This window comes from Coregonus clupeaformis, unplaced genomic scaffold (assembly GCF_020615455.1).
Source record: "Coregonus clupeaformis isolate EN_2021a unplaced genomic scaffold, ASM2061545v1 scaf0727, whole genome shotgun sequence".
NCBI lineage: Eukaryota > Metazoa > Chordata > Actinopteri > Salmoniformes > Salmonidae > Coregonus > Coregonus clupeaformis.
In genome coordinates, this window is record NW_025534182.1 from 84,943 (window position 1) to 109,313 (window position 24,371).

General features: G+C 45.1%; 1 protein-coding gene across 1 annotated transcript in view; it reads right to left on the reverse strand.

Annotated features, from left to right (window-relative positions):
* LOC121555790 (zinc finger protein 536) overlaps positions 1 to 24,371 on the reverse strand; it is a 179,285-nt gene that overhangs the window by 82,487 nt on the left and 72,427 nt on the right. The window contains 1 exon segment of the mRNA XM_041869636.2: positions 18,175 to 20,429. Coding sequence (XP_041725570.2) covers positions 18,175 to 20,428 — 2,254 coding nt within the window. The 5' untranslated portion in view covers position 20,429.

Consider the following 24,371-nt stretch of genomic DNA (forward strand, 5'->3'; position numbering starts at 1 on the left):
TTACGGTACAGCCTTATTCTAAAATGGATTAAACAAAAATGTTCCTCATCAATCTACACACAATACCAGATAATGACAAAACAAAAAAAGGTTTTAAGAATTTTTGGCAAATTTATAAAAAGAAACAAACTGTAATATCACATTTACATAAGTATTCAGACCCTTTATTCAGTATTTGTTTGAAGCACCTTTGGCAGCGATTACAGCCTCAAGTCTTCTTGGGTATGACGCTACAAGCTTGGCACACCTGTATTTGGGGAGTTTCTCCCATTCTTCTCTGCAGATTCTCTCAAGCTCTGTCAGGTTGAATGGGGACTGTCGCTGCACAGCTATATTCAGGTATCTCCAGAGATTCAAGTCCGGGCTCTGGCTAGGCCACTCAAGGACATTCAGAGACTTGTGCCGAAGCCACCCCTGCGTTGTCTTGGCTGTGTGCTTAGGGTCATTGTACTGTTAGAAGGTGAACCGTCGCCCCAGTCTGAGGTCCTGAGCGCTCTGGAGCAGGTTTTCATCTATCCCTCGATCCTGACTAGTCTCCCAGTCCCTGCTGCTGAAAAACATCCCCACAGCATGATGCTGCCACCACCATGCTTCACCAAAGGGATGTTGCCAGGTTTCCTCCAGACGTGACGCTTGGCATTCAGGTCAAAGTGTTCAATCTTGGTTTCATCAGACCAGAGAATCTTGTTTCTCATGGTCTGAGTCCTTCAGGTGCCTTTTGGCAAACTCTAAGCGGGCTGTCATGTACCTTTCACTGAGGAGTTGCTTCCGTCTGGCCACTCTACCATTAAGGCCTAATTGGTGGAGTGCTGCAGAGATGGTTGTCCTTCTGGAAGGTTCTCCCATCTCCACAGAGGAACTCTGGAGCTCTATCAGAGTGACCATCGGGTTCTTGGTCACCTCCCTGACCAATGCCCTTCTCCCCCGATTGCTCATTTTGGCCGGGCGGCCAGCTCTAGGAAGAGTCTTGGTGGATCCAAACGTCTTCCATTTAAGAATGATGGAGGCGACTGTGTTCTTGGGGACCTTCAATGCTGCAGACATTTTTGAGTACCCTTCCCCAGATCTGTGCCTCGACACAATCCTGTCTCAGAGCTCTACGGATAATTCCTTTGACCTCATGGCTTGGTTTTTGCTCTGACGTTTACTGTCAACTGTGGGACCTTATATATATATATGTGTGTGCCTTTCCAAGTCATGTCCAATCAATTGAATTTACCACAGGTGGACTCCAATCAAGTTGTAGAAACATCTCAAGGATGAGCAATGGAAACAGGATGCACCTGAGCTCAATTTTGAGTATTTTTATTTTATTTTATTTATTTAACCTTTATTTAACCAGGTAAGCCAGTTGAGAACAAGTTCTCATTTACAACTGTGACCTGGCCAAGATAAAGCAAAGGAGTGCGATAAAAACAACAACAACACAGAGTTACATATGGAATAAACAAAATGTACAGTCAATAACACAATAGAAAATATATATACAGTCTGTGCAAATGTAGTAAGTGATGGAGGTAAGGCAATAAATAGGCCATAGTGCAAAATAATTACAATTTAGTATTAACACTGGCGTGATAGATGTGCAGAAGATGATGTGCAAATAGAGATACTGGGGTGCAAATGGGCAAAATAAATAACAATGTAAATAACAATATGGGGGATGAGGTAGTTTGGTGGGCTAATTACAGATGGGCTGTGTACCGGTGCAGTGATCGGTAAGCTGCTCTGACAACTGATGCTTAAAGTTAGTGAGGGAGATAAGTGTCTCCAGCTTCAGAGATGTTTGCAGTTCGTTCCAGTCATTTGCAGCAGAGAACTGGAAGGAATGGCAGCCAAATGAGGTGTTGGCTTTGGGGATGACCAGTGAGATATACCTGCTGGAACGCATCCTACGGGTGGGTGTTGCTATGGTGACAAATTATCTAAGAAGTGATTTATAGATGACCTGAAGCCAGTGGGTTTGGCGACAAATATGTAGTGAGGGCCAGCCAACGAGACCGTACAGTTCACAATGGTGGGTAGTATATGGGGCTTTGGTGACAAAATGGATGGCACTATAATAGACTACATCCAATTTGCTGAGTAGAGTGTTGGAAGCTATTTTGTAAATTACATCGCCGAAGTCAAGGATCGGTAGGATAGTCAGTTTTCCGAGGGCATGTTTAACAGCATGAGTGAAGGAGGCTTTGTTTGCGAAATAGGAAGCCAATTCTAGATTTAACTTTGGATTGGAGATGCTTAATGTGAGTCTGGAAGGAGAGTTTACAGTCTACCCAGACAACTAGGTATTTGTAGTTGTCCACATATTCTAAGTCAGACCCGCCGAGAGTAGTGATTCTAGTCGGGCGGGCGGGTGCAAGCAGCGTTTGATTGAAGAGCATGCAAAATGTACTGTTTTTACTTGCGTTTAAGAGCAGTTGGGGGCCACGGAAGGAGTGTTGTATTGCATTGAAGCTCATTTGGAGGTTTGTTAACACAGTGTCCAATGAAGGGCCAGATGTACACAAAATGGTGTCGTCTGCGTAGAGGGGGATCTGAGAGTCACCAGCAGCAAGAGCGACATCATTGATATACACAGAGAATAGAGTCGGCCCGAGAATTGAACCCTGTGTCACCCCCATAGAGACTGCCAGAGGTCCAGACAACAGGCCCTCTGATTTGACACATTGAACTCTATCTGAGAAGTAGTTGGTGAACCAAGCGAGGCAGTCATTTGAGAAACCAATGCTATTTATTCTGCCTTTAAGAATGCGGTGATTGACAGAGTCATAAGCCTTGGCCAGGTCGATGAAGACGGCTGCATAGTACTGTCTTTTATCAATTGCGGTTATTATATCGTTTAGGACCTTGAGAGTGGCTGAGGTGCACCCATGACCAGCTCGGAAACCAGATTGCATAGCGGAGAAGGTACGGTGGGATTCGAAATGGTCGGTGATCTGTTTGTTAACTTGGCTTTCAAATACTTTCGAAAGGCAGGGCAGGATGGATATAGATCTGTAACAGTTTGGATCTAGAGTGTCACCGCGGCAGCTTTTCAATCTCTGGGGATCTCAGACGATACGAAAGAGAGATTGAACAGGCTAGTAATAGGGGTTGCAACAATTTCGGCAGCTAATTTTAGAAAGAAAGGGTCCAGATTGTCTAGCCCAGCTGATTGGGGGTGGGCATGGGCAAGTTGCAGCGGAGGGTGCAGACCTGGTGGCCGGGGTAGGGGTAACCAGGTGGAAAGCATGGCCAGCCATAGCAAAATTATCGTAGATTTATCGGTGGTAACAGTGTTTCCTAGCCTCAGTGCAGTAGGTAGCTGGGAGGAGGTGCTCTTATTCTTCATGGACTTTACAGTGTCCCAAAACTTTTTGGAGTTAGTGCTACAGGATGCAAATTTCTGTTTGAAAAAGCTAGCCTTTGCTTTCCTAACTGATTGTGTATATTGGTTCCTGACTTCCCTGAAAAGTTGCATATCGCGGGGGCTGTTCGATGCTAATGCAGTACGCCACAGGATGTTTTTGTGCTAGTCAAGGGCAGTCAAGTCTGGGGTGAACCAGGGGCTATATCTGTTCTTAGTTCTGAATTTTTTGAATGGGGCATGCTTATTTAAGATGGAGAGGAAAGCACTTTGAAGAACATCCAGGCATCCTCTACTGACGGAATTAGGTCAATATCCATCCAGGATACCCGGGCCAGGTCAATTAGAAAGGCCTGCTCGCTGAAGTGTTTTAGGGAGCTTTTGACAGTGATAAGGGGTGGTCGTTTGAGATCCTGGTTGAATACAGCGGAGGTGTATTTAGAAGGTAAATTAGTCAGGATGATATCTATGAGGGTGCCCATGTTTACGGATTTAGGGTTGTACCTGGTAGGTTCCTTGATCATTTGTGTGAGATTGAGGGCATCTAGTTTAGATTGTAGGACGACCGGGGTGTTAAGCATATCCCAGTTAGGTCACCAAGAACTACGAACTCTGAGGATAGATGGGGGGCAAGCAATTCACATATGGTGTCCAGGGCACAACTGGGGGCTGAGGGGAGTCTTTAGCAAGCGGCAACAGTGAGATACTTATTTCTGGAAAGGTGTATTTTTAGAAGTAGAAGCTCAAACTGTTTGGGCACAGACCTGGATAGTATGATAGAGCTCTGCAGGCTATCTCTACAGTAGATTGCAACTCCACCCCCTTTGGCAGTTCTATCTAGACGGATAATGTTGTAACTCAGGATGTAAATTTCTGCATTTTTGGTGGCCTTCCTAAGCCAGGATTCAGACACTGCTAGAACATCAGGGTTGGCAGAGTGTGCTAACGAAGTGAATAACTCAAACTTGGGGAGGAGGCTTCTGATGTTGACATGCAAAAAGCCAAGGCTTTTACGGTTACAGAAGTCAACAAATGATAGCGCCTGGGGAGTAGGAGTGATACTGGGGGCTACAGGGCCTGGGTTAACCTCTACATCACCAGAGGAACAGAGGAGGAATAGAATAAGGATACGGCTAAAGGCTTTAAGAACTGGTCTTCTAGTGGGTTGGGTACAGAGAATAAAAGGGGCAGGTTTCCGGGCGTTGTAGAATAGATTCAGGGCATTATGTACAGACAAAGATATGGAAGGATATGAGTACAGTGGAGGTACACCTAAGCATTGGGTAATGATGAAAGAGGTAGCATCACTGGAGGTACCGATTGAGCCGGTCTCCGCGTGTATGGGGGGTGGGACAAAGGAGCTCTCTGAGGCTGGTTGAGCGGGACTGGAGGTTCTACAGTGAAATAGTACAATAAGAACTAGTCCAACCAGCAATAGGCTAGGCATATTGACATGGGAGAGAGGCATAACGCAATCACAGGTGTTATTCGAGAGAGCTAAGACAACAACTGGTAATGGCGACGAAAGTTTGGGCTGAGGCTAAACAGATAAACAGGATATGGTACCGTGTAAAGGAACAGTCCAGCAGGCATCAGCTGTGTAGCTGAGTGATCATAAGGTCCAGTGAACAGCAATAGCTAAGTCCGGGAGCAGTTTGTAGGCTGCTACAGCACAGGTGAGCAGGAGGCACAGATGTTGATTGCGCGTGCTAGCGTGCCGGGGCTAGCAGATGGAATTTCGTGGTCGTTGCAACGGGAAGCCTGTTGAAACCACATCAGACGATTACGTCGGCAGACCAGTTGTGATGGATCGGCGGGGCTCTGTGTCGACACTAGGAGGTCCCGTCCGGTTGACAGAGAGGTAGATAGCCGGGAGATGGGCCTGGCTCGAGGCTAGCTCAAGGCTAACTGGTACGTCAGGAAGTGCTGATTAGCCAACAACAGCCATTCGGTTGCAGCTAGCTAGTTAGTTGCGATGGTCCGGTGTTAAGGTCCAGTGATTCAGTGATTCCGGCAGAAAATCCGATATGCTCTGGGTCGATAGCACGCTGTGCAGACTGGCCGATAAATGTCCAGGCTAGAGCTGGCTGGTAGGTAGTGCAGGCCACGGACAGTGGTGAAGACCACTAACGGTGGCTGATAGCAAGTAGCTAGTTAGCTGGCTAGCTGGCTAGTTTCAGCCGTAGGTTCTTGATTAAAATAAAGAAATAATAGAATCCATTCCACATTGGGTGAGGCGGGTTGCAGGAAAGTATATTTAGTTAAAGGATGGAAAGTGAGATAGAGAAACATATACGAATAAAAGACCGAAAAAAAAAGAAATGCTTTTTACACGAGGACACAACACAATACATGACCTGACTACTACGCCATCTTGGATTTGTGAGTCTCATAGCAAAGGGTTTGAATTCTTATGTAAATAAGGTCTCTCTGTTTTTATTTTTTTGAAATTTGCAAAATATTCTAAAAACCCGTTTTCGCTTTGTCATTATGGAGTATTGTGTGTAGATAAATATGTAATCCATTTTAGAATAAGGCTGTAGTGTAACAAAATGTGGAAAAAGGGAAGGGGTCTGAATACTTTCTGAATGCACTCTATACTGTATATATAGTTTCCTAATTCTCACTGCAAGTTGGACAACTGATCGAAAATACTTAAATCATGGTATTTAAATGTCGGTACACCAGGATGGCTCAAAGAAACATTATCAGCCTTCTTAGCATACCATATTGGTTTTGTCTGTGTGTGTGTGTGTGTGTGTGTGTGTGTGTGTGTGTGTGTGTGTGTGTGTGTGTGTGTGTGTGTGTGTGTGTGTGTGTGTGTGTGTGCGTGTGTGTGCGTGTGTGTGTGTGTGTGTGTGTGTGTGTGTGTGTGGTTGTGTGTGTGTGGTTGCGTGTGTGTGTATAGGGTCTGATATATGGATGATAACACTAATTAGCTCATTTTGTTTGGGGCACAACACTCATTAAAAACCCAGTGGGGCCATTAACGTTACCGTCCCTCCAAAACGCTGCAGCCGCCATATCAATCTCCTCTAGCCTCGCTTGTAATGGCGACCGCTTCAGGTTGGGTTGAGAAAAGATTTGTGGTTTCACCTCTTTCCCTCTTTTTCTCCTGATCTCTCTATTTCTCACATAGTACACACATTATCTCTCTCTATAGCTCACTCTCTCTAGCTCTCTATCGTTCTCTCTTTCTCTCTCGCTCTTTCTTTATCTCTCTCTCTCTCTCTCTCTCTCTCTCTCTCTCTCTAGCTCTCTCTATCTAGCTCTCTCTTTATCGCTCTCTCTCTTTATCATTCTCTCTCTAGCTCTCTCTCTCTTTCTTTATCTCTCTCTTTATCTCTCTCTCGCTCTATAGCTCTCTCTCTATAGCTCTCTCTCTATATATATAGCTCTCTCTCTATATATATATAGCTCTCTCTCTCCCTATAGCTCTCTCTCTATATATAGCTCTCTCTCTCTCTCTCTCTAACTCTCTCTCTCCCCCAATTAGCTTGTGTAACTTTCACTCAGGGCAACGTAATGGTGTTTGCAAAAGAACAGGGGGGGATTCGTCGCTACTGAGGGTGACAGTGTTTTGGAGCTTTATGCGGTAATGTAGCGCTAATACCGCCAACATTCCCTGCGATTCGCTGGGGCTTTCGGTGCCATAAGGCGTTACTTACACTGCAGCAGGAGATCCTGGATGCACGGGCCTTTAAGGATTAACGGAGGAGGCGTAGCATCCTGCTAACAGAAAAAATTAGAAAGCCCAATGTCTCTGGGGTTAGGCCCGCTCAAATCTCACTGCCTGGGCCTTCCGGAAGGGAGTTCTATAAAGTGAAACATGTTACTGATCTAGGGAGAGATATCAAGGGGGTTTGAATGCTAATTAATCAAACACATAATGCTTGGTAATACCTACTCCTATCAATGCTAATAGTCACACTCACATCAGAGTGGGCAGAAGCTCACATCAACATTGTACCGCACGTCACCTACTAGCTAGTGTTGGTTGTAAAAAAAATATATATTCTCCATCTCAGCCCTGGATATTAAGAGTGTTGATGAGATATATGAGTTTGCCATTTGCCCACGGAGCGGCGAGGCTCCGGCAGAACTCGGTACCATATGGCTGGTGAGAGATTTCCACCCTCTCTTCCTCTTCTCTGAGCCTGACAGCTGGATGCCTGCTAACTGGGGACGGGGAGCTTGGCAGCTGCAAGCTGAGAGCAACGCTTTGATGCCGCTCGAACAACTAATGCAAACTTTCTACAGGTAGGCGAGGGGGGATTAGACATATACAGTAGAATATGGAAAGGTGCAAGAGGGAAAGGGTGCCAAGGGGGTGACGGGAGAGAGTGAAAATGCTACTGGGAGCACATTCAAATGTACAGCTGGCAAGTACAAAAGTGAGAGATCTTTTTTCTCTTCCATAGTTCTTTGTACTTTGAGTCAAATAACCTTTAATCATTTTTTAAAAGGACTCCTTTGGATGTTAAGATGCAGGTATCAGGATGCTTTGCGTAATATGAAGGAAAACCCTATTTTCTCCAATGCTAACTAATGTAAAACAGCAGGGTATTGAACGATTTATGATATGTCACGATGATGCCATTGTATGTACAGTATCAATGACTACTGGCCAATTACAGTAATATTGTGTTCTGACTCTCAGGAGAAAGAGGACAGTGTTTATAAGAGAAAGTGGGGCTGCAAGTACTTCACTGGGGATGTCACAGTCCCTTCCACTCCAGATTACGTCATTCAGCCTTGATCAATCACTGTCTGCTGTCATGCAATAGAAACAGTATTATTCCTGCTAATAACTATAGAAGATATTAATCCACAAACCCCAACGTGAAAGTTTGCATACTGTACGTCAGGGATCATCAACTAGATTCAGCCGCGGGACAATTTTTTCTGTAGCGGATGGTCGGTGGGCCGGAACATAATTACAAATAATTTGTAGCTACAAATTGACTGCAAGAAGCCCAAACAGTTCTAATGTTTGACTAAAACAGAATCATTTCAAACCTTGCTTACATTTGTATACGCGTCTCTCTATTATGCGTGGGAATACTTGGGAAAATGTTTCTTAAATTAAAATCACTTAGAGCTGATTTCCTGGTGTTTTTAGTATTTTATGACCAACAATAACAATTCCACACAAATAAAACCACCCGCGGTCCAAATTCGGCCCACGGGCCGCCAGTTGCGGAACCCTGCTGTATGTCCTTGTGCAATACTCACTACTGTCAGTTACTCATGTGACACTTTGTCTAAGATAGTTGTACTTGTCCCCCTATACTTGTCCCTGACCTAGACTATCTTTGATACTACTACAGCTGGCCTCTCAAACCTCGCTGTGCGTTCAAAGGAAGCGGCGACGTATCAGAGATAAGTGTCTCTTATAGGGGAGGTGGCAGAGTAGATGTCTGAGTCACGTAACAGTGCACGCTGTGGCGCCCTCTCCTTCCACTTCTCCCCCTCTCCTCCCTCCCCTTGCCTTGTCATCTGTGAGTCCTTGTCCCCTTAGCAGCTTTAATGTCATCCTCTCTCTCTTAAACAGCCTGGGTGATATACGCACACATAGCACAAGCTCCCTGCTCAACGCTCAAATCTCCTGCAAACATGGATCCGTACTCGGCCAGAGAAACCAGGTTCACTCTACAACACACTAACAGGCTGAGAGGAAGGGACAATTTTGATAGAGAGAGAGCGAGAGAGAGAGAGAGAGAGAGAGAGAGAGAGAGAGAGAGAGAGAGAGAGAGAGAGAGAGAGAGAGAGAGAGAGAGAGAGAGAGAGAGAGAGAGAGAGAGAGAGAGAGAGAGAGAGAGAGAGAGAGAGAGAGAGAGAGAGAGAGAGAGAGAGACAGAGACAGAGACAGAGACAGAGACAGAGACAGACAGAGAAAGAGAGACAGATAGACAGAGAGAGAGACACAGAGAGAGAGAGAGAGAGAGAGAGAGAGAGAGAGAGAGAGAGACAGAGACAGAGAGACAGAGAGAGAGAGAGAGAGAGAGAGAGAGAGAGAGAGAGAGAGAGAGAGAGAGAGAGAGAGAGAGAGAGAGAGAGAGAGAGAGAGAGAGAGAGAGAGAGAGAGAGAGAGAGAGAGAGTAGAGCCTGCTGGGGTAGAGGCATGAGCACTGCTAGTGTCTAAGCACTCCTGAGCTCCAGATCCAGGACAGAGGAGCTGAGTCTGAGCAGGGTGGGAGACCAGGGCTCAGTGGATACTGCTCTATAGAACATCCCTACGGCTGTCTCTCCTCCAGCTCCAACCTGAACACCAGCTCAAACACATCCTCAACACACCACCATGGAATTTACAATGCACAGAGAGACACGGTGGGAGACTTATTTTTTCTGAGGGCCGACGAAGCAGAGCAGGATGTTAGTGTCGAGACAGCTTTCTCGCATGTCTTAGATAGGTCTTAGTTTCTGTTTTCCAAGCCTCTGATTGCAGCTGTAAGTCCAGATAAAATATTTTATTATCCCAGAACGCTAAGGGTATTTCACCCTTTCTCTCTATCATGCCCCTCTTACGTTCTCAAGCCCATCTTTCCATCCTTCCTTGGCGCCCAACCTCACTCCATCCCTCTATTTCTGTCCCTTATTTCTCCCCTCCTCTCTCTTGCCCTCCATCTCTCTCTCTCTCTAGCTCTCTCTGTCTCTCTCTCTCTTTCTATCTCTCTCTCCAGCCTGCCAGCCCCCTCCTCCCTGGCGGCCCCCTGTTGCTGCGTGCTACCCTGAGCCGTGGTGTAGAGTTTGGCTGGAGCCGAGAGGAGCAGCTGGGCCAGGCTAACGGGGAATGATAATGACCTCAGAAATCTGCTGTTCACTCCACAACAATAGGGTGCTCAGTCTAGTGGAAAATTGTGTTCATCAGCTAGCTCTGCTCACTTACTAATTGACATTGGCTAATATTTTAAGAACAATCGGAATGTGCAGGCAAAAAAAATGAAGATCTTAATCCTTGGACATCATTTTTCTTCCCCATTTGTTTTCTTCTTTCTGATTAGGAGATAACTTTCGCTAAAAAAGAGGCAAAATGTTCATGTTATTATCTGGCTCATGTCAGCACCCCGATGTTGACACAAAGGGCTGTTTTATGTGACCTGTCAGTGGGGTTAGGAGTGGGAGAGAAAGGAGAAATACTCATCTCTCTGTAATGAGTGACCCCATGCCATGGTCAGTGGTGATATCCAAGAAGAGAAAAACAAATATGACATCACCCATAGCGCTGTTTTTTTTTAATGTGTGTGTGTGTGTGTGTGTGAGAGAGAGAGAGAGAGAGAGAGAGAGAGAGAGAGAGAGAGAAAAGAGAGAAAGAGAGAAAGAGAGAAAGAGCGAAAGAGAGAGGGGTAGAAAGAGAGAGATTCTTCTATCATGATATCATATGGCTGGTCCTCCATTTTTAATGAGACAAAGGTCAATGTATTCACTTGCTCTTTCACACGGGAGGAACCCCAATCATGCCCAAGTTAACTTGTTCAAACAAAGCTCTCTCACCCAGCCACCCACCCTACCATCATTTGCATTCTCTGTCTGAGAGCCCAGACTCATTTTGGAGGAATTCGGCATTGACAGAGTTAGACAGCTGTCACCAGTGAAACAAGGAACCCTACGTTCCTTTCATTTAACTATCCCTGTCAGAGACAAAAAAAACAACTCCTGCATGAAGGCTTTAATGTAATCAAAGTTTCAGTTTAAGTTTCAACTTTTGGATAAAGGGTTATTTTGTCAGAGTACTCTTTGCATCTGGACTGTGGCTAGGTAAATACAACATGATGCATTCCCACAACGTGTACCTCATGTTAATTGAGTCAAAACCTCTTCACAATCTCTTCCATGTTCAATCAGCTAAACTTGGCAACCCTACTCTGGTTCCCAGCTCTCTGAAAGAACAGAGGGCGAGTCACCTTCACTTTCACTATTTTACCAATGACACTTCCTCAGACACTGGAGGAGATAGCATGTAGAATATTAATATTCAAACAGTCTACCTACCACAGTAAGGCAGCCTTCTGTTATGGAAAGATAAATATTATGTTTTAATTATAAAAACATAAAACAGAAATGGGGAGAGCGAGGAAGAAAATGTGTGACGTGCCAAGGAGGCTTGTTCAGGAGAAAGGTAAGCAATGTTTTGGCAAAGATGTGGAATTAAAGAGTGGTTGGTATAATGCAGGCAGTTTACTCTTTGACAATGTCCCTATCTCTCGCTCTCTATATTTCTCTCTCTCTCTCTCTCTCTCTCTCTCTCTCTCTCTCTCTCTCTCTCTCTCTCTCTCTCTCTCTCTCTCTCTCTCTCTCTCTCTCTCTCTCTCTCTCTCTCTCTCTCTCTCTATCTCTCTCTCTCGCTCTCGCGCTCTCTCGCTCTCTCTTGCTCTCTCTCTCAACAGCACATCTCTTTGCTCCAGCTCCATAAGCAAGTGGGGAATCCTAACGCGATCATTAAGACATAAAACAGCCTGATAAATGTTTCATAAGGACTGCCCGGTGATAACCACCCAGGAATACGGTGAGCAGGAGAAAAACGACACTGACTGCTGCTCTTTCAAATACACTTTGGAATACAATTGGAATTTTTAAATATCTAAAAAAAACTTGCTTATTTCCACCATGGGTAATATTTACAAATTGAGTCTAAGAGAGAGAGAGAGTGTGGGGGAGAGAGAGATAGAGACAGTGAGTATGAAAAAGGGAGAGAAATCGAATGAGCTGTTGAAGATAAATAAATTGCCCTTTTATATTGTGCAAGCGTGTACAAAAATACTAAGTCTACATTTATCCAAGACATGTCAATCAGTAGAGCACACTGACAATTAGTGCATTGAATAGAACTTTTATCACTTAAAGACACCAGAGCCCTGACCTACTGTACTGAAATACAGCTCTGTAATGAATTTGCCTCGCACACAATGACATCTATTTGAGTTTTGTGACACATAAAAAATACCAATATGACATGCCAGTTTGAGGCGCTAGTCTTCAAAAGAGTGGCTATACCACAGGTTTGAAGCAGGCAAGTTCTCAGATAAAGAAAGAAAGAAAAATATAGAACCGGATGTCAATTACAAAGAGAAAGAAATAAGTGAAGAGGGAGAGCGAGAAAGAGAGAGAGAGAGAGGGAAAGAGAGAGAGGGAGGGAGAGAAAGAGAGGGGGAGGGGGAGGGGGAGAGAGAGAGAGAGAGTGAGAGGGAGAGGGAGAGGGGGAGAAAGAGAGAGAGAGAGAGAGAGAGAGAGAGAGAGAGAGAGAGAGAGAGAGAGAGAGAGAGAGAGAGAGAGAGAGAGAGAGAGAGAGAGAGACATAGAGAGAACTCCCTTATCTACTGGGTGAAAAACCACAGTGTGCCATCACAGCTGCAAGATTTGTGACCTGTTGCCACAAGAAAAGGGCAACCAGTGAAGAACAAACACCATTGTAAATACAACCCATATTTATGTTTATTTATTTTCCCATTTGTACTTTAACTATTTGCACATTGTTACAACACTGTATATATACATAATATGACATTTGAAATGTCTTTATTCTTTTGAAACTTCTGAGTGTAATGTTTACTGTTAATATTTATTGTTTATTTAACTTTTGTTTACTATCTACTTCACTTGCTTTGGCAATGTTAACACACGTTTCCCATGCCAATAAAGCCCTTAAATTGAAATTGAAATTGAATTGAAATTGAAATTGAATTGAAAGATGGAGCGAGGAAGAGAAAGAGAAGGCTTTGAAATAATTCATCCAAATATCCCCCCTAATTAGCTATAAAAAATAAAAAAACACACACACACACAGAACACTGTTCTCATTTCAGAGGTTTGGCTTGACTGAGAGAGAGGAACGGTATCTTTGTGAGAAAGAGCATACTGTAGGAGACTCTCTGTGATCCCACAGATACCTGTTTACTTCGCCATACTAGCTCCAGCCTTTGAAGAAGCCAACCAGACCGATGGCTCTCCTCCATCTAACACTGGGGTGGGGTTTCACAGGCCAGTTCTACCTAGCCTTCAAACCACCGGGCTTTTAAATCACACTTTCAAAGCCATCTACTGTATGACACGAATGCCCTTAGTTGTTTCTCCTTTCACTTCTATATCTATTTTCGGTCACATTCTTGGTTGCCTCTTCATATCTGAACAGAGGCCGTAGTCTTGCCTCTTAGGCTAGAAAGATGATGAGAGATGGATAGAATGTAACTCTTAGTATGACAGTCAAGGTGGGATTGAATAACAATCTTATATCGGAGTTGGTTTCCACGGAGACAAATGCAGACAGATGTAGAGAGGTTTCAGATAGCTACCTTTTTGACACTCACCGAGCATTTCTATCAATTTGGGCAAGAACAGTTCTAGTTATTTTTGCTTTAATTACACAGCAATTACAATGTAACAGTAAGTCTGCATGTGTAATTACCCCCCATTGTAATTACGTAATTAGATGAATATCCATGCTTTATAACCTAAGGCGTCAGTCGGCAAATCCAATTTCAATTTGTATGGAGCAAGCGTTTTGCCTCCATGTTTGAGAGCTGTAAAGACCTAGGGATATACGACTAATCCTTGCCATGTTAAAACGCTGTTCCTCTTAAAAATATTTAGACATGGGGGATTCTCCACAGTAAAGGAGCAGTAGGTTTGTAGCCGGAGCAGAGAGGTGGGAGTGAGGGGTGGAGTGGAGGTGCTCCTGCTCGAGGCCTTGAGAAAAGCCCCTCTCTCTCTCTCTACAGTCTGATGAGACCAGGTTCTGAGTAGCTGCATGATCATACTGTACGTTCGTTTCTCAGCAGCAAGTCATTTGCATCAACTGGTTGCCATCCTTCCCTTTGCACCAACTCTTTCTCTCTCTCACTCTGTCTCTCTGCATCACTCTCTCTCGCTCTCTCTCTCTCTCTCTCTCTCTCTCTCTCTCTCTCTCTGCCTCTCTCTCTCTCTGTCTCTCTGCCTCACTCTCTCTCTCTCTCTCACTCTGTCTCTCTGCATCACTCCTCTCTCTGTCTCTCTGCATCACTCTCTCTCTCTCTCTCTCGCTGTCTCTCTGCATCACTCTCTCTGTCTCTCTGCCTCACTCTCTCTTTTTTGTTCTGTCTCTCTCTTTCTTTCTGTCTCTGCTCTCTTTATTTCTACATACAGCCCAAATAAAATTGAATTTGTCACATGCTTCTTAAACAACAGGTGTAGACAAAGAGCCAATTCATGCTTGATCCGAAAATGTGGTCGGAGACTCCGTATGGAGGGTGTGACGCAAATGCGGAGCCTCCGGTGGCACGCAGAGGCCAAAGTGAGCTCTGCGCCTCCTAAATATTGTAACAATGATGACGTGATTGGTTGATGGTAGGTGGCGGCAGGAGGTCCTGTATAAACACAAACTGACTTCCTTGACAACTTCCTTCACAACAGCGCTGCGCTGCTACGCAAAGCGCAATAAGTATGAATGTCCCTGACTTCTGCAGAGGCCGTATCACCGTAAATGCTGCATGGCCAATGCAGACGTCGGATTGACCATGCAGCGCCTTTAACAGTGAATTGCTGCTTACGTACTTATATGATTAGCAGACGCTTTTATCCAAAGCGACTTACACTCAGCTAACATTTTTGGCCGGGATCGAACCCACTACCTTGGCGTTACAAGCGCCGTGCTCTACCAGCTGAGCTACAGAGGACCACATCACATCACATCACCACTTCACGCTAGCAACCAATGGAAACCTCATAGTCTGTAAGAGGCCCAACCAGAAACAACTTTAAACTTGCCTTCAGTTCGTCCTAATCTCTCCATCTTTTTTCTTACATTTCAGAATCTACAATGGATGCGAACATAAATGCCCCCCATCCTACAACACACTGGGAGCTCTGCTTTACATAGTATTACATCAGGTTTCAATGGGTTCTGTTCCGCCATTCAGGGTAAGCCTCTGTTTAAGACCTGCACTCTACAGGGCCTGTCGCTCACCATAATGAATTCAGATGAGAGACACTATCAAGTAGGAACCCTCTCGTTTATCAAGCCCAATTCAGACTGGAGAACTCTGAAATCTGAAGTAATAGATTCCTTCCACAGTCAAACCAATCTGTTAGCCTAATAACAAAAATAAAAGAGATGATGGGGAAAAACTGTACTAATGAAAAATAAGTGAAAGGTTCTATGAAAATACAAGCATTTAAGGTTGTATTACCGTGGATGAAAGAAGGAAGGTCTCTGAAGGACATTTCTGAGGCAGATAATTTTTTCAGCAAGTCTTCAAACAAGTGCAGTGTCAAAGACAAAAGAGCTTGTGTCGACCTTCTTTCACAGTTGAGATGTTATTGTTGATTACTGTAATTCAAGTTTAACTCAAAATTGCAGTGGGAAGGTGGTTGCGAGGTTGGTGGTATGGTGATGGTTCTCAATGTTTTCAAGACACACACACACAGCCTTACAATAAATAAATAAATTCTCAACAAGCAAAAATGCAAGAGTAAACTATTAAGACTAACAGAGAGATATAGCCAGCCACATCCTGTTCACTTAAGAACACTGACACATTCATGCAACACATATACACACATAAGCAGAAACACACTCATATACAAACACACACACACACACACACACACACACACAACGACACCTTCCTCCACATTAGCTGCAGACACATTTTCTCACACACCTCAGTTTCTAAATTAGGTGCCGCCAAACTTCAAATATGAATCATACTCAATGTTATGAAGGAAGAAAAACTTTTAGGGCTTTGTGCTGTCAGTAATGAAATACAGACTACAACAAAACAAAACCCCTTCATTTTTTATAATTGTATATCTTTAATGTTTCTTTCACCTTTGACCCTGTTGTTGTGGTGGAGTGGTGTATACACAGCTTCCTGGGTGTCACAACAGAAAGCCGGTGAACGGAGACTGTGAGAGAGAACCAGGCTAAGAGGCTGTACCTGTAACAATGTCAGCCCCCACCCACACAGACAACCCCCCAAAAAGCAGGTGGGGGACCCTCAAGGTCAACTTTAATGCCGTTACAGCCAGCAGGAGGGAGCTGGCACGATGCCCACATCCCCCTGTATGGTGGAAAAACACAGGGGTTTGAGCTGGCGATCACACTCCATCACAGCACTCAGAGAGGGACAGAGGAGGAGGCAGGGCAGGAGAGCACTGATAGACGAGGTAGGACTACAGAGAGAGAGTGAGAGAGAGAGTTGAAGAGAGCAATAGAGAAAGAGAGAGAGAGATAGAGAGTGTGTGTGTGCATGTCTGCGTCAATGTGCATGTGTGCGTGTGTGTGTGTGATATTCAACCGTTTTGTAACATGAATACCCAAAATATTTCAGTTGATGTAGGTTTTATTGTAAATATAATTTCAATTGGCAATATTTGTAAGAACATTATCTTTTTTTAGATTTTTCAAGTTTTTGATGATGGGGAAGTTCTTCACATCACACATATGTAAATACTTATAAAGTTAACTAAATGCCATGAGCTACATTTCTCTGATTCAAAGTACTTGAGAACCAGAAGAAAAATAAATACAACTTCCTGCATAAAAATTCAGAAGATAATTACTTCCACAACATACCCCACCCCCCACCCTGTTGAAAAGTGTTATGTTTAGTAGTCTGTATAAAGAAAATACGTTTTTATCTCACCCTCGTTTTCATTAATTCCTAATTGGGGTGGGGGTTTGTCTGTTATTATTTCTTAGATTAAAATAAACATAGCCCATTCCATGTTCAAACCCATCACACTACATGAGGATGATAAGGATTCTATGCTACTGTGAATAAATAAACAATTTTGTCTGTACTGTTGGAATTAAGTTACTTAGAGCCTTAAGCATAAGCCACTTTTTTTCAAATGACTTAAAAGCACATTTCACTCCGCAAATGAAGTTCACATTTTTTGGACCTGCTTTATATGTATATCTTTAATTAGTGTCTTGTTTAGCTTAAACCAACTGATTATCACATAGTCATGGCCTAATTAACGGGCGCGCTGCTTAGCTGTGGTGTTCCACCCGGAGGAATGAGAAAGTTACCTTTAAAACTTCTCTAATCATTAGGAACAGCCTCTCTTAATCCTGCTAAACATACACTTTATCTGCTTTTACTTATTTGGCTGTGGTGAAATCGCTTTCTCTCCCATGTTTAAGGATATGTTTTAATCACTCATAATATGTCTGGCCCATGCTCGTAGTCTTGACTAATGTTCCACAGGGACACATTCTAGTCTATATAGAGCATGTTATTCACCACACTGTGTCTGTGTTCTATGTGCCAGTGTGAATGACACAAGTCACAGCTCCGTCATGGGAGTTGAGCATCTTCATATGATTGTTTCGTGTGAGTGTGTGACTCAAAGTGTGTCTGTGTGTTCATGTGTTCATGTGTGTATGTGTTTAGATAGGCCTCCTCAGTAAAAACAGTGTGCAGAAAGTATCCTATATAAGCAGGCTCTGTGAGGGTGTTTGATGTGTATTTGAACAGAGGCGTTAAGTATCCGAGTTATGCACGGAATGTGCAGCTCGGATTTGTGGTAGGCTTTTTTCTGCTTTTGAACAGGCAGTTTTGATCAGATCCCCCCCCCTCTCTCTAGTGAGTCTAAGTGGACTCCTTAGGGTCCAGTGTTGTGTAGAAGAGATGTCAAAGCAAATGGCGTCTGTCAGAGACCTTGTGCCAGCCATCAACAAACTCATCTTTGTGTAAGGACTTATCCTCTTTGGACACAATGGTCTCCCCGTTACGTTTCCTCCCCATATAAATAATGAAGAATAGATTGGAAGAGGTGCTGATAGTAAGGATAATGTGACTATGGGATTGATCATTATTCAGGGTATAGTAATGACTTAGTCTTACCTGAGGATGGGGAAGATGGGTGTGGGCTGTCGTCTTGGACGCTACCGGTCTGGGAGTGGCCTCCTCCGGCTCCGCTTTCCTCCGTCACGTTGGAGGATCCAGGGGTGGTGGACCTGCTGATAGACTGGGACTCTGGGTCGCTGGCCGAGCCACGCCGCTCATCCAGTCCTGTGGTGTTGTTATGCTGCTGGATGGCTTCTTCTATGGGCCGCCGCTCCTTGTTGTGCACCCGAGAGTGGACCACCATCTGATGGTAGGTCCTGAAGACCCGGCCACAATCAGGACACTCTGTGGGCTTCTCTTTCAGGCTAGTCAGGTGGTTGTACTCAAGGCCGTGGCCCAGGCCCATGCCATGGCCGCCATGATGGGGCATGAATTCACGGTGGCTGTCGAAGCCCACTCCGTCGTCTTTCAGGGGCATCATGGCTCCACTGCCGGCCTTCGAGCCATGCAGAGCTTCGATGTGCTGCTTCTGCTTGGAGCCATCGTTGGAGCCCATCATAGGGAAGTCATGCTTCTCTTTAGTGAAGGCCATGCCGGCAGAATTGGCCATCTCCTCATGGTGCTGCTCATGGTGCTGCTCCTTGGGCATAAAGGCGCGGTCCATGGCCATGCCTCGAGCCATGATCTGCCAGGCCTGATAGCTATTCAGTGGGTCCATCTCTGCCACTTTGGCAGCCGCCTGGAGGCGTTCCATGCAGCTGGACTTCAGGGGGGGCACCAGGTTCAGGCAGCCCAGGAGAGAGCGCTTCTCCCCCTCGCCAAGGCCATGGCCCATCCCTGCCATTGGGCCCAGCAGCTTCCCCAGCATCTCCTTCTCCTTCATGGCAATGCCGGCTTTGGCCAGCATCTGGTGTTGCTCGCTCAGACCCTGTTTGTCTGGGGATAGGAAGCCGCCCTGCAGGCAGGAGATATAGCGTGAGTAGAGGTTAGCGTGGGCCTCCTGGGCCATGCTGTTCATGGTGTTGACAGCGTTTATGTCCTCTGCTGGGGGCTTGCTCTTGATGGCCAGCTTATTGAGATGGACCTTCATGTGATTCTTGAGAAACCAGGGCTCCTTGAAGCGACGACCACAGATCTGGCAGACGTGTTCAAATGAGTCCTTGTGCTTGCGCATGTGGCCCTTGAGGAACCAGGCTTGACTGAAGACCTGGCCACACACCTCACAGCGGAACTCGTTGGCAGGCTTCTCAGTGCCGCCAGCTGCACCCTGTCCCGCAGCTGACTCGGCCGTGATATGGGCTTTTTCCACATGGCTGATCAAGTCCTCCTCCTGCGAGGCAGCAAACTCACACAAGGTGCACTTGTAGGGCTTGTGCAGGATGCGGATGTGACGATCCAGCTCCTCACGCTTCTTAAACTTGCCCTTGCAGAAGGTACAGCGGAATCCAGTGGGTGGGTTCAGGGCCTGGTCATCCTGGGCGCTGGCCGGCTTGGGGGAGGATGACGGCTGGGAGAGGGAGTCTGGAGTGCCCAGGCTGGTGGGGGTGAGGAGGCCACAGGCAGAGCCAGGCTGTTGCTGCTGCTGCTGGGTCTGAGGGCCAAGGTGTGGCTGGTGCTGCAGGGGCTGGGCTGGCTGAAGGAGGCTGCTGCTCCTGATCTGCTTGTCCCTCAGGATGGCCCTCTCCTCCAGCTCATGTAGAAGACGGTTCTCCTCACGGACGCGGCCGCGTCCCTTACCGAGGTTTCCCAGCTTGTGGGTGCGTAGGTGGATCTTGAGGTTGCCTTTCTGTGCTGCCCGATGGTCGCAGTAGGGGCACTTAAAGGGCTTCTCGCCTGTATGTGTGCGCATGTGCAGCGACAAGATGCTGTTGAAGCGGAATCGCTTGCCGCACAACGGACACGGGTACTTCCTGTTCTTGCGGGCATCGTCTTCAATGTCATTCATCTGGGACATGATGCCCAGGTTCTGCCCATTGAGAAACTGCTGCAGGTCCACACGCCCATTCAGGTTGGCCAGGGCACTTGCATCTATGTCCCGGTTGAGCTGGTTGGCGAGCAGTGCCATCTGACTGCTGATTGGTTGACTGGCCAGGGCAGCGTGGCTCTTCTCATCCAATGGGGTGGCAGCTTTCTCCTCTGGGATCTGCTGTCGGCTCTGTAGGTCGGGAAAGGCGTGGCCCAGCTGGGTTGTCAGCTGGTGGAGCTTCTGACTGATGGGGTATCGGCCATTTAGCACTGCGTTGCTCAGATGGTCTCTGTCAGCGTCCGATACTGCTGAAGACACACCAAGGCACAAACTAGATTCCTCCATCCTGTAAGAGAGAAGGATATCACAACGGTCAACCACAGTCAATCAACCTGATAAGCAATGCATTAAAAAAGAGCTATGGCTCATCCAAAAATCTGAAAACCGGAAGAGAATATGAAGTATTAGAGTACATTTTCAGTGCATGATGCATGGAAATAGAGATGTAATTTAGCAGAGCGTCTTACAGGAGGAGTTAGGGTTAAGTGCCTTGCTCAAGGGCACAAAAACAGATTTTCACCTTGTCGGCTCGGGGAAGCTCTTAACCACTAGGCTACCTGCTGCCCATAGAAATGCAATTTTCTTATTTTGATTTACAGTACAGCTTCTGTTCTCACACTTGTGGTTGGAAGACTAACTCTCAGAACTTTCTCAAACTGTAACACAGTTTTGGATGCAATAATTACACAGTGAACACGGCGGGCGCCGCATAATTATGCTACTTGGGCCCATCCTATCAGAATTCCTCCAATTACACGCCTTAATGAAACGGAGCAATGCCATTGTCATGAAGCTGCCGCAATGCTACAATTATGATATTAACAATAGCACTTAAAACCAAGGGGTTACTTCAGTAAACACACGCTCTTATCTCCCTACTGCGACACTTGTCTAGGCATAATTCTCCATTAAAGAGGCACATTACATTTGATGTGAATCACTTTGCTTTTGCCTTCGTTTCCCCTCCTCTCATGGCTTCCAATAAGGGGAAAACAACAGTTGGTGTTATTGAATGGGTTCCCAATGTATCATAGGCCTCCCAGCCATTAAGAATGGTTTCAACGGCCCAGAGCATACACCGTCAAGCTGAAGGGAATACATAAGCAGAGCCTGTTTTTGTCTTCTTGCTTGCCAGTTGTTTGTGATGCCATCCCCTCTCTTAAGAAGGATAATGGCGTGTTCTTCCCTTGCAACTGGCGGGGTCAAAAACAATAAAGTGAGTTCTGCCTTGGTCAACAAAATATTGTATAATATCTCATTAAGCTGATTATTATGCTGCCCAGTAACAGCGGCAGCGTGCTATAACACATGATTATAATCATAAAAAACTAATTTCAGGGACTAAGCACTAGCATAACATGAGTTCACGTTTAGTGGAGTGAGACCAGTTTATGTCCAGACCCCTGTGGAGTCAGGGACACCCCCAACCTAAATGCACACAGACACATGCACCTGCACGCACACACTCACACATACACACACACACCCACACTTCACAGGGCTCAAGGACAACTTGCTCTTAAGATCTCTCTCTCGCTCTAGCTTATAGCTATCTCACTGCTTCTAACTAGTGCTAACCTAGACACCCACCAACTGACAAGGCTAGACAGAACAACATCAATAAAAAACATAACTTTGAATCCAACCGTTACACATGTACAGTACACACACGATGCTGAGGATGTGGGAGGGAAGCACATTGCTGACGCACCCTGGAAGACATATAAGGCCTGTCCTTTAGCCAATCGTTCTTCCAACACTGTTGGTTGTTGTAGACTCTTATCTCTAAAATATGAATATGGTCTGTGGGCTGCTTGTGAATATTGTCTTCTTCTCTAGAACTTGACTGCAATCATTGTCTAGTAATAAAGGAGAAGGCCATCAAATGAACCCTTGAAGGATATAATGGTTATATTATGTAGACTATGTGATGACTGGGAATGCCTCACATGTATGCAGAGCCTACATACATTGACGAGGTCACGCACGACTGTATGAGCTTATTATTATGTAACTGAGACACCAATATAGTATCCCACACTATTGCAAATACCATTCAGAAAATGTCTTTGTAATACTGTAATAATATTACATTGATATGAGTATATTTACAAAAGACAATGTTGGGAGAATACACAGGTAGATAAAACCAGTTTCTGGATAACTTTCTCATCCTGATCTCTTAGAAAGGATTGTCCATTGTCAGCCAAAATGAAGTGACTCTTAAATGTGCCACCCACAATCCATTGCAAACTGTGCCAATATCAGACGGAACCTTTTTTGAAAGTGCCTTGCATGCACGTTGCCTTTTGCCATAGAAATCTATGATTCAAACAAGACTGATGAGCTGTTGCTCATTTATAGAGATAGCAGCTTGCCCTTTTCTTCAATTTGATTTGCGGCTTTATCTTTAACATATAACAAAGGCAGATAGACAATGGAATAATGTGAAATGAACTGACAAATCCAGTTTGTTTTTTTAACGTATCCTTGCTGACGAGTGTATGCAAATGAACTGCATTAATATGCTTCCCTTGCTCCCAAGTCATTTTATATTTTTTTCCTGATTAAAAAGGACATTTCTTATGTGACACCCCCCCATCCTATCAACACACATGCAAGCACATACACGCACACAGACACACACATTCACACATGCAAGCACACACGCACACACATACAGTGGGGGAAAAAAGTATTTAGTCAGCCACCAATTGTGCAAATTCTCCCACTGAAAAATATGAGAGAGGCCTGTAATATTCATCATAGGTACACGTCAACTATGACAGAGAAATTGAGAAAAAAAATCCAGAAAATCACATTGTAGGATTTTTTAATGAATTTATTTGCAAATTATGGTGGAAAATAAGTATTTGGTCACCTACAAACAAGCAAGATTTCTGGCTCTCACAGACCTGTAACTTCTTCTTTAAGAGGCTCCTCTGTCCTCCACTCGTTACCTGTATTAATGGCACCTGTTTGAACTTGTTATCAGTATAAAAGACACCTGTCCACAACCTCAAACAGTCACACTCCAAACTCCACTATGGCCAAGACCAAAGAGCTGTCAAAGGACACCAGAAACAAAATTGTAGACCTGCACCAGGCTGGGAAGACTGAATCTGCAATAGGTAAGCAGCTTGGTTTGAAGAAATCAACTGTGGGAGCAATTATTAGGAAATGGAAGACATACAAGACCACTGATAATCTCCCTCGATCTGGGGCTCCACGCAAGATCTCACCCCGTGTGGTCAAAATTATCACAAGAACGGTGAGCAAAAATCCCAGAACCACACGGGGGGACCTAGTGAATGACCTGCAGAGAGCTGGGACCAAAGTAACAAAGCCTACCATCAGTAACACACTACGCCGCCAGGGACTCAAATCCTGCAGTGCCAGACGTGTCCCCCTGCTTAAGCCAGTACATGTCCAGTTCCGTCTGAAGTTTGCTAGGGTGCATTTGGATGATCCAGAAGAGGATTGGGAGAATGTCATATGGTCAGATGAAACCAAATTAGAACTTTTTGGTAAAAACTCAACTCGTCGTGTTTGGAGGACAAAGAATGCTGAGTTGCATCCAAAGAACACCATACCTACTGTGAAGCATGGGGGTGGAAACATCATGCTTTGGGGCTGTTTTTCTGCAAAGGGACCAGGACGACTGATCCGTGTAAAGGAAAGAATGAATGGGGCCATGTATCGTGAGATTTTGAGTGAAAACCTCCTTCCATCAGCAAGGGCATTGAAGATGAAACGTGGCTGGGTCTTTCAGCATGACAATGATCCCAAACACACCGCCCGGGCAACGAAGGAGTGGCTTCGTAAGAAGCATTTCAAGGTCCTGGAGTGGCCTAGCCAGTCTCCAGATCTCAACCCCATAGAAAATCTTTGGAGGGAGTTGAAAGTCCGTGTTGCCCAGCGACAGCCCCAAAACATCACTGCTCTAGAGGAGATCTGCATGGAGGAATGGGCCAAAATACCAGCAACAGTGTGTGAAAACCTTGTGAAGACTTACAGAAAACGTTTGACCTGTGTCATTGCCAACAAAGGGCATATAACAAAGTATTGAGAAACTTTTTTTATTGACCAAATACTTATTTTCCATTATAATTTGCAAATAAATTCATTAAAAATCCTACAATGTCATTTTCTGGATTTCTTTTCCTCATTTTGTCTGTCATAGTTGACGTGTACCTATGATGAAAATTACAGGCCTCTCTCATCTTTT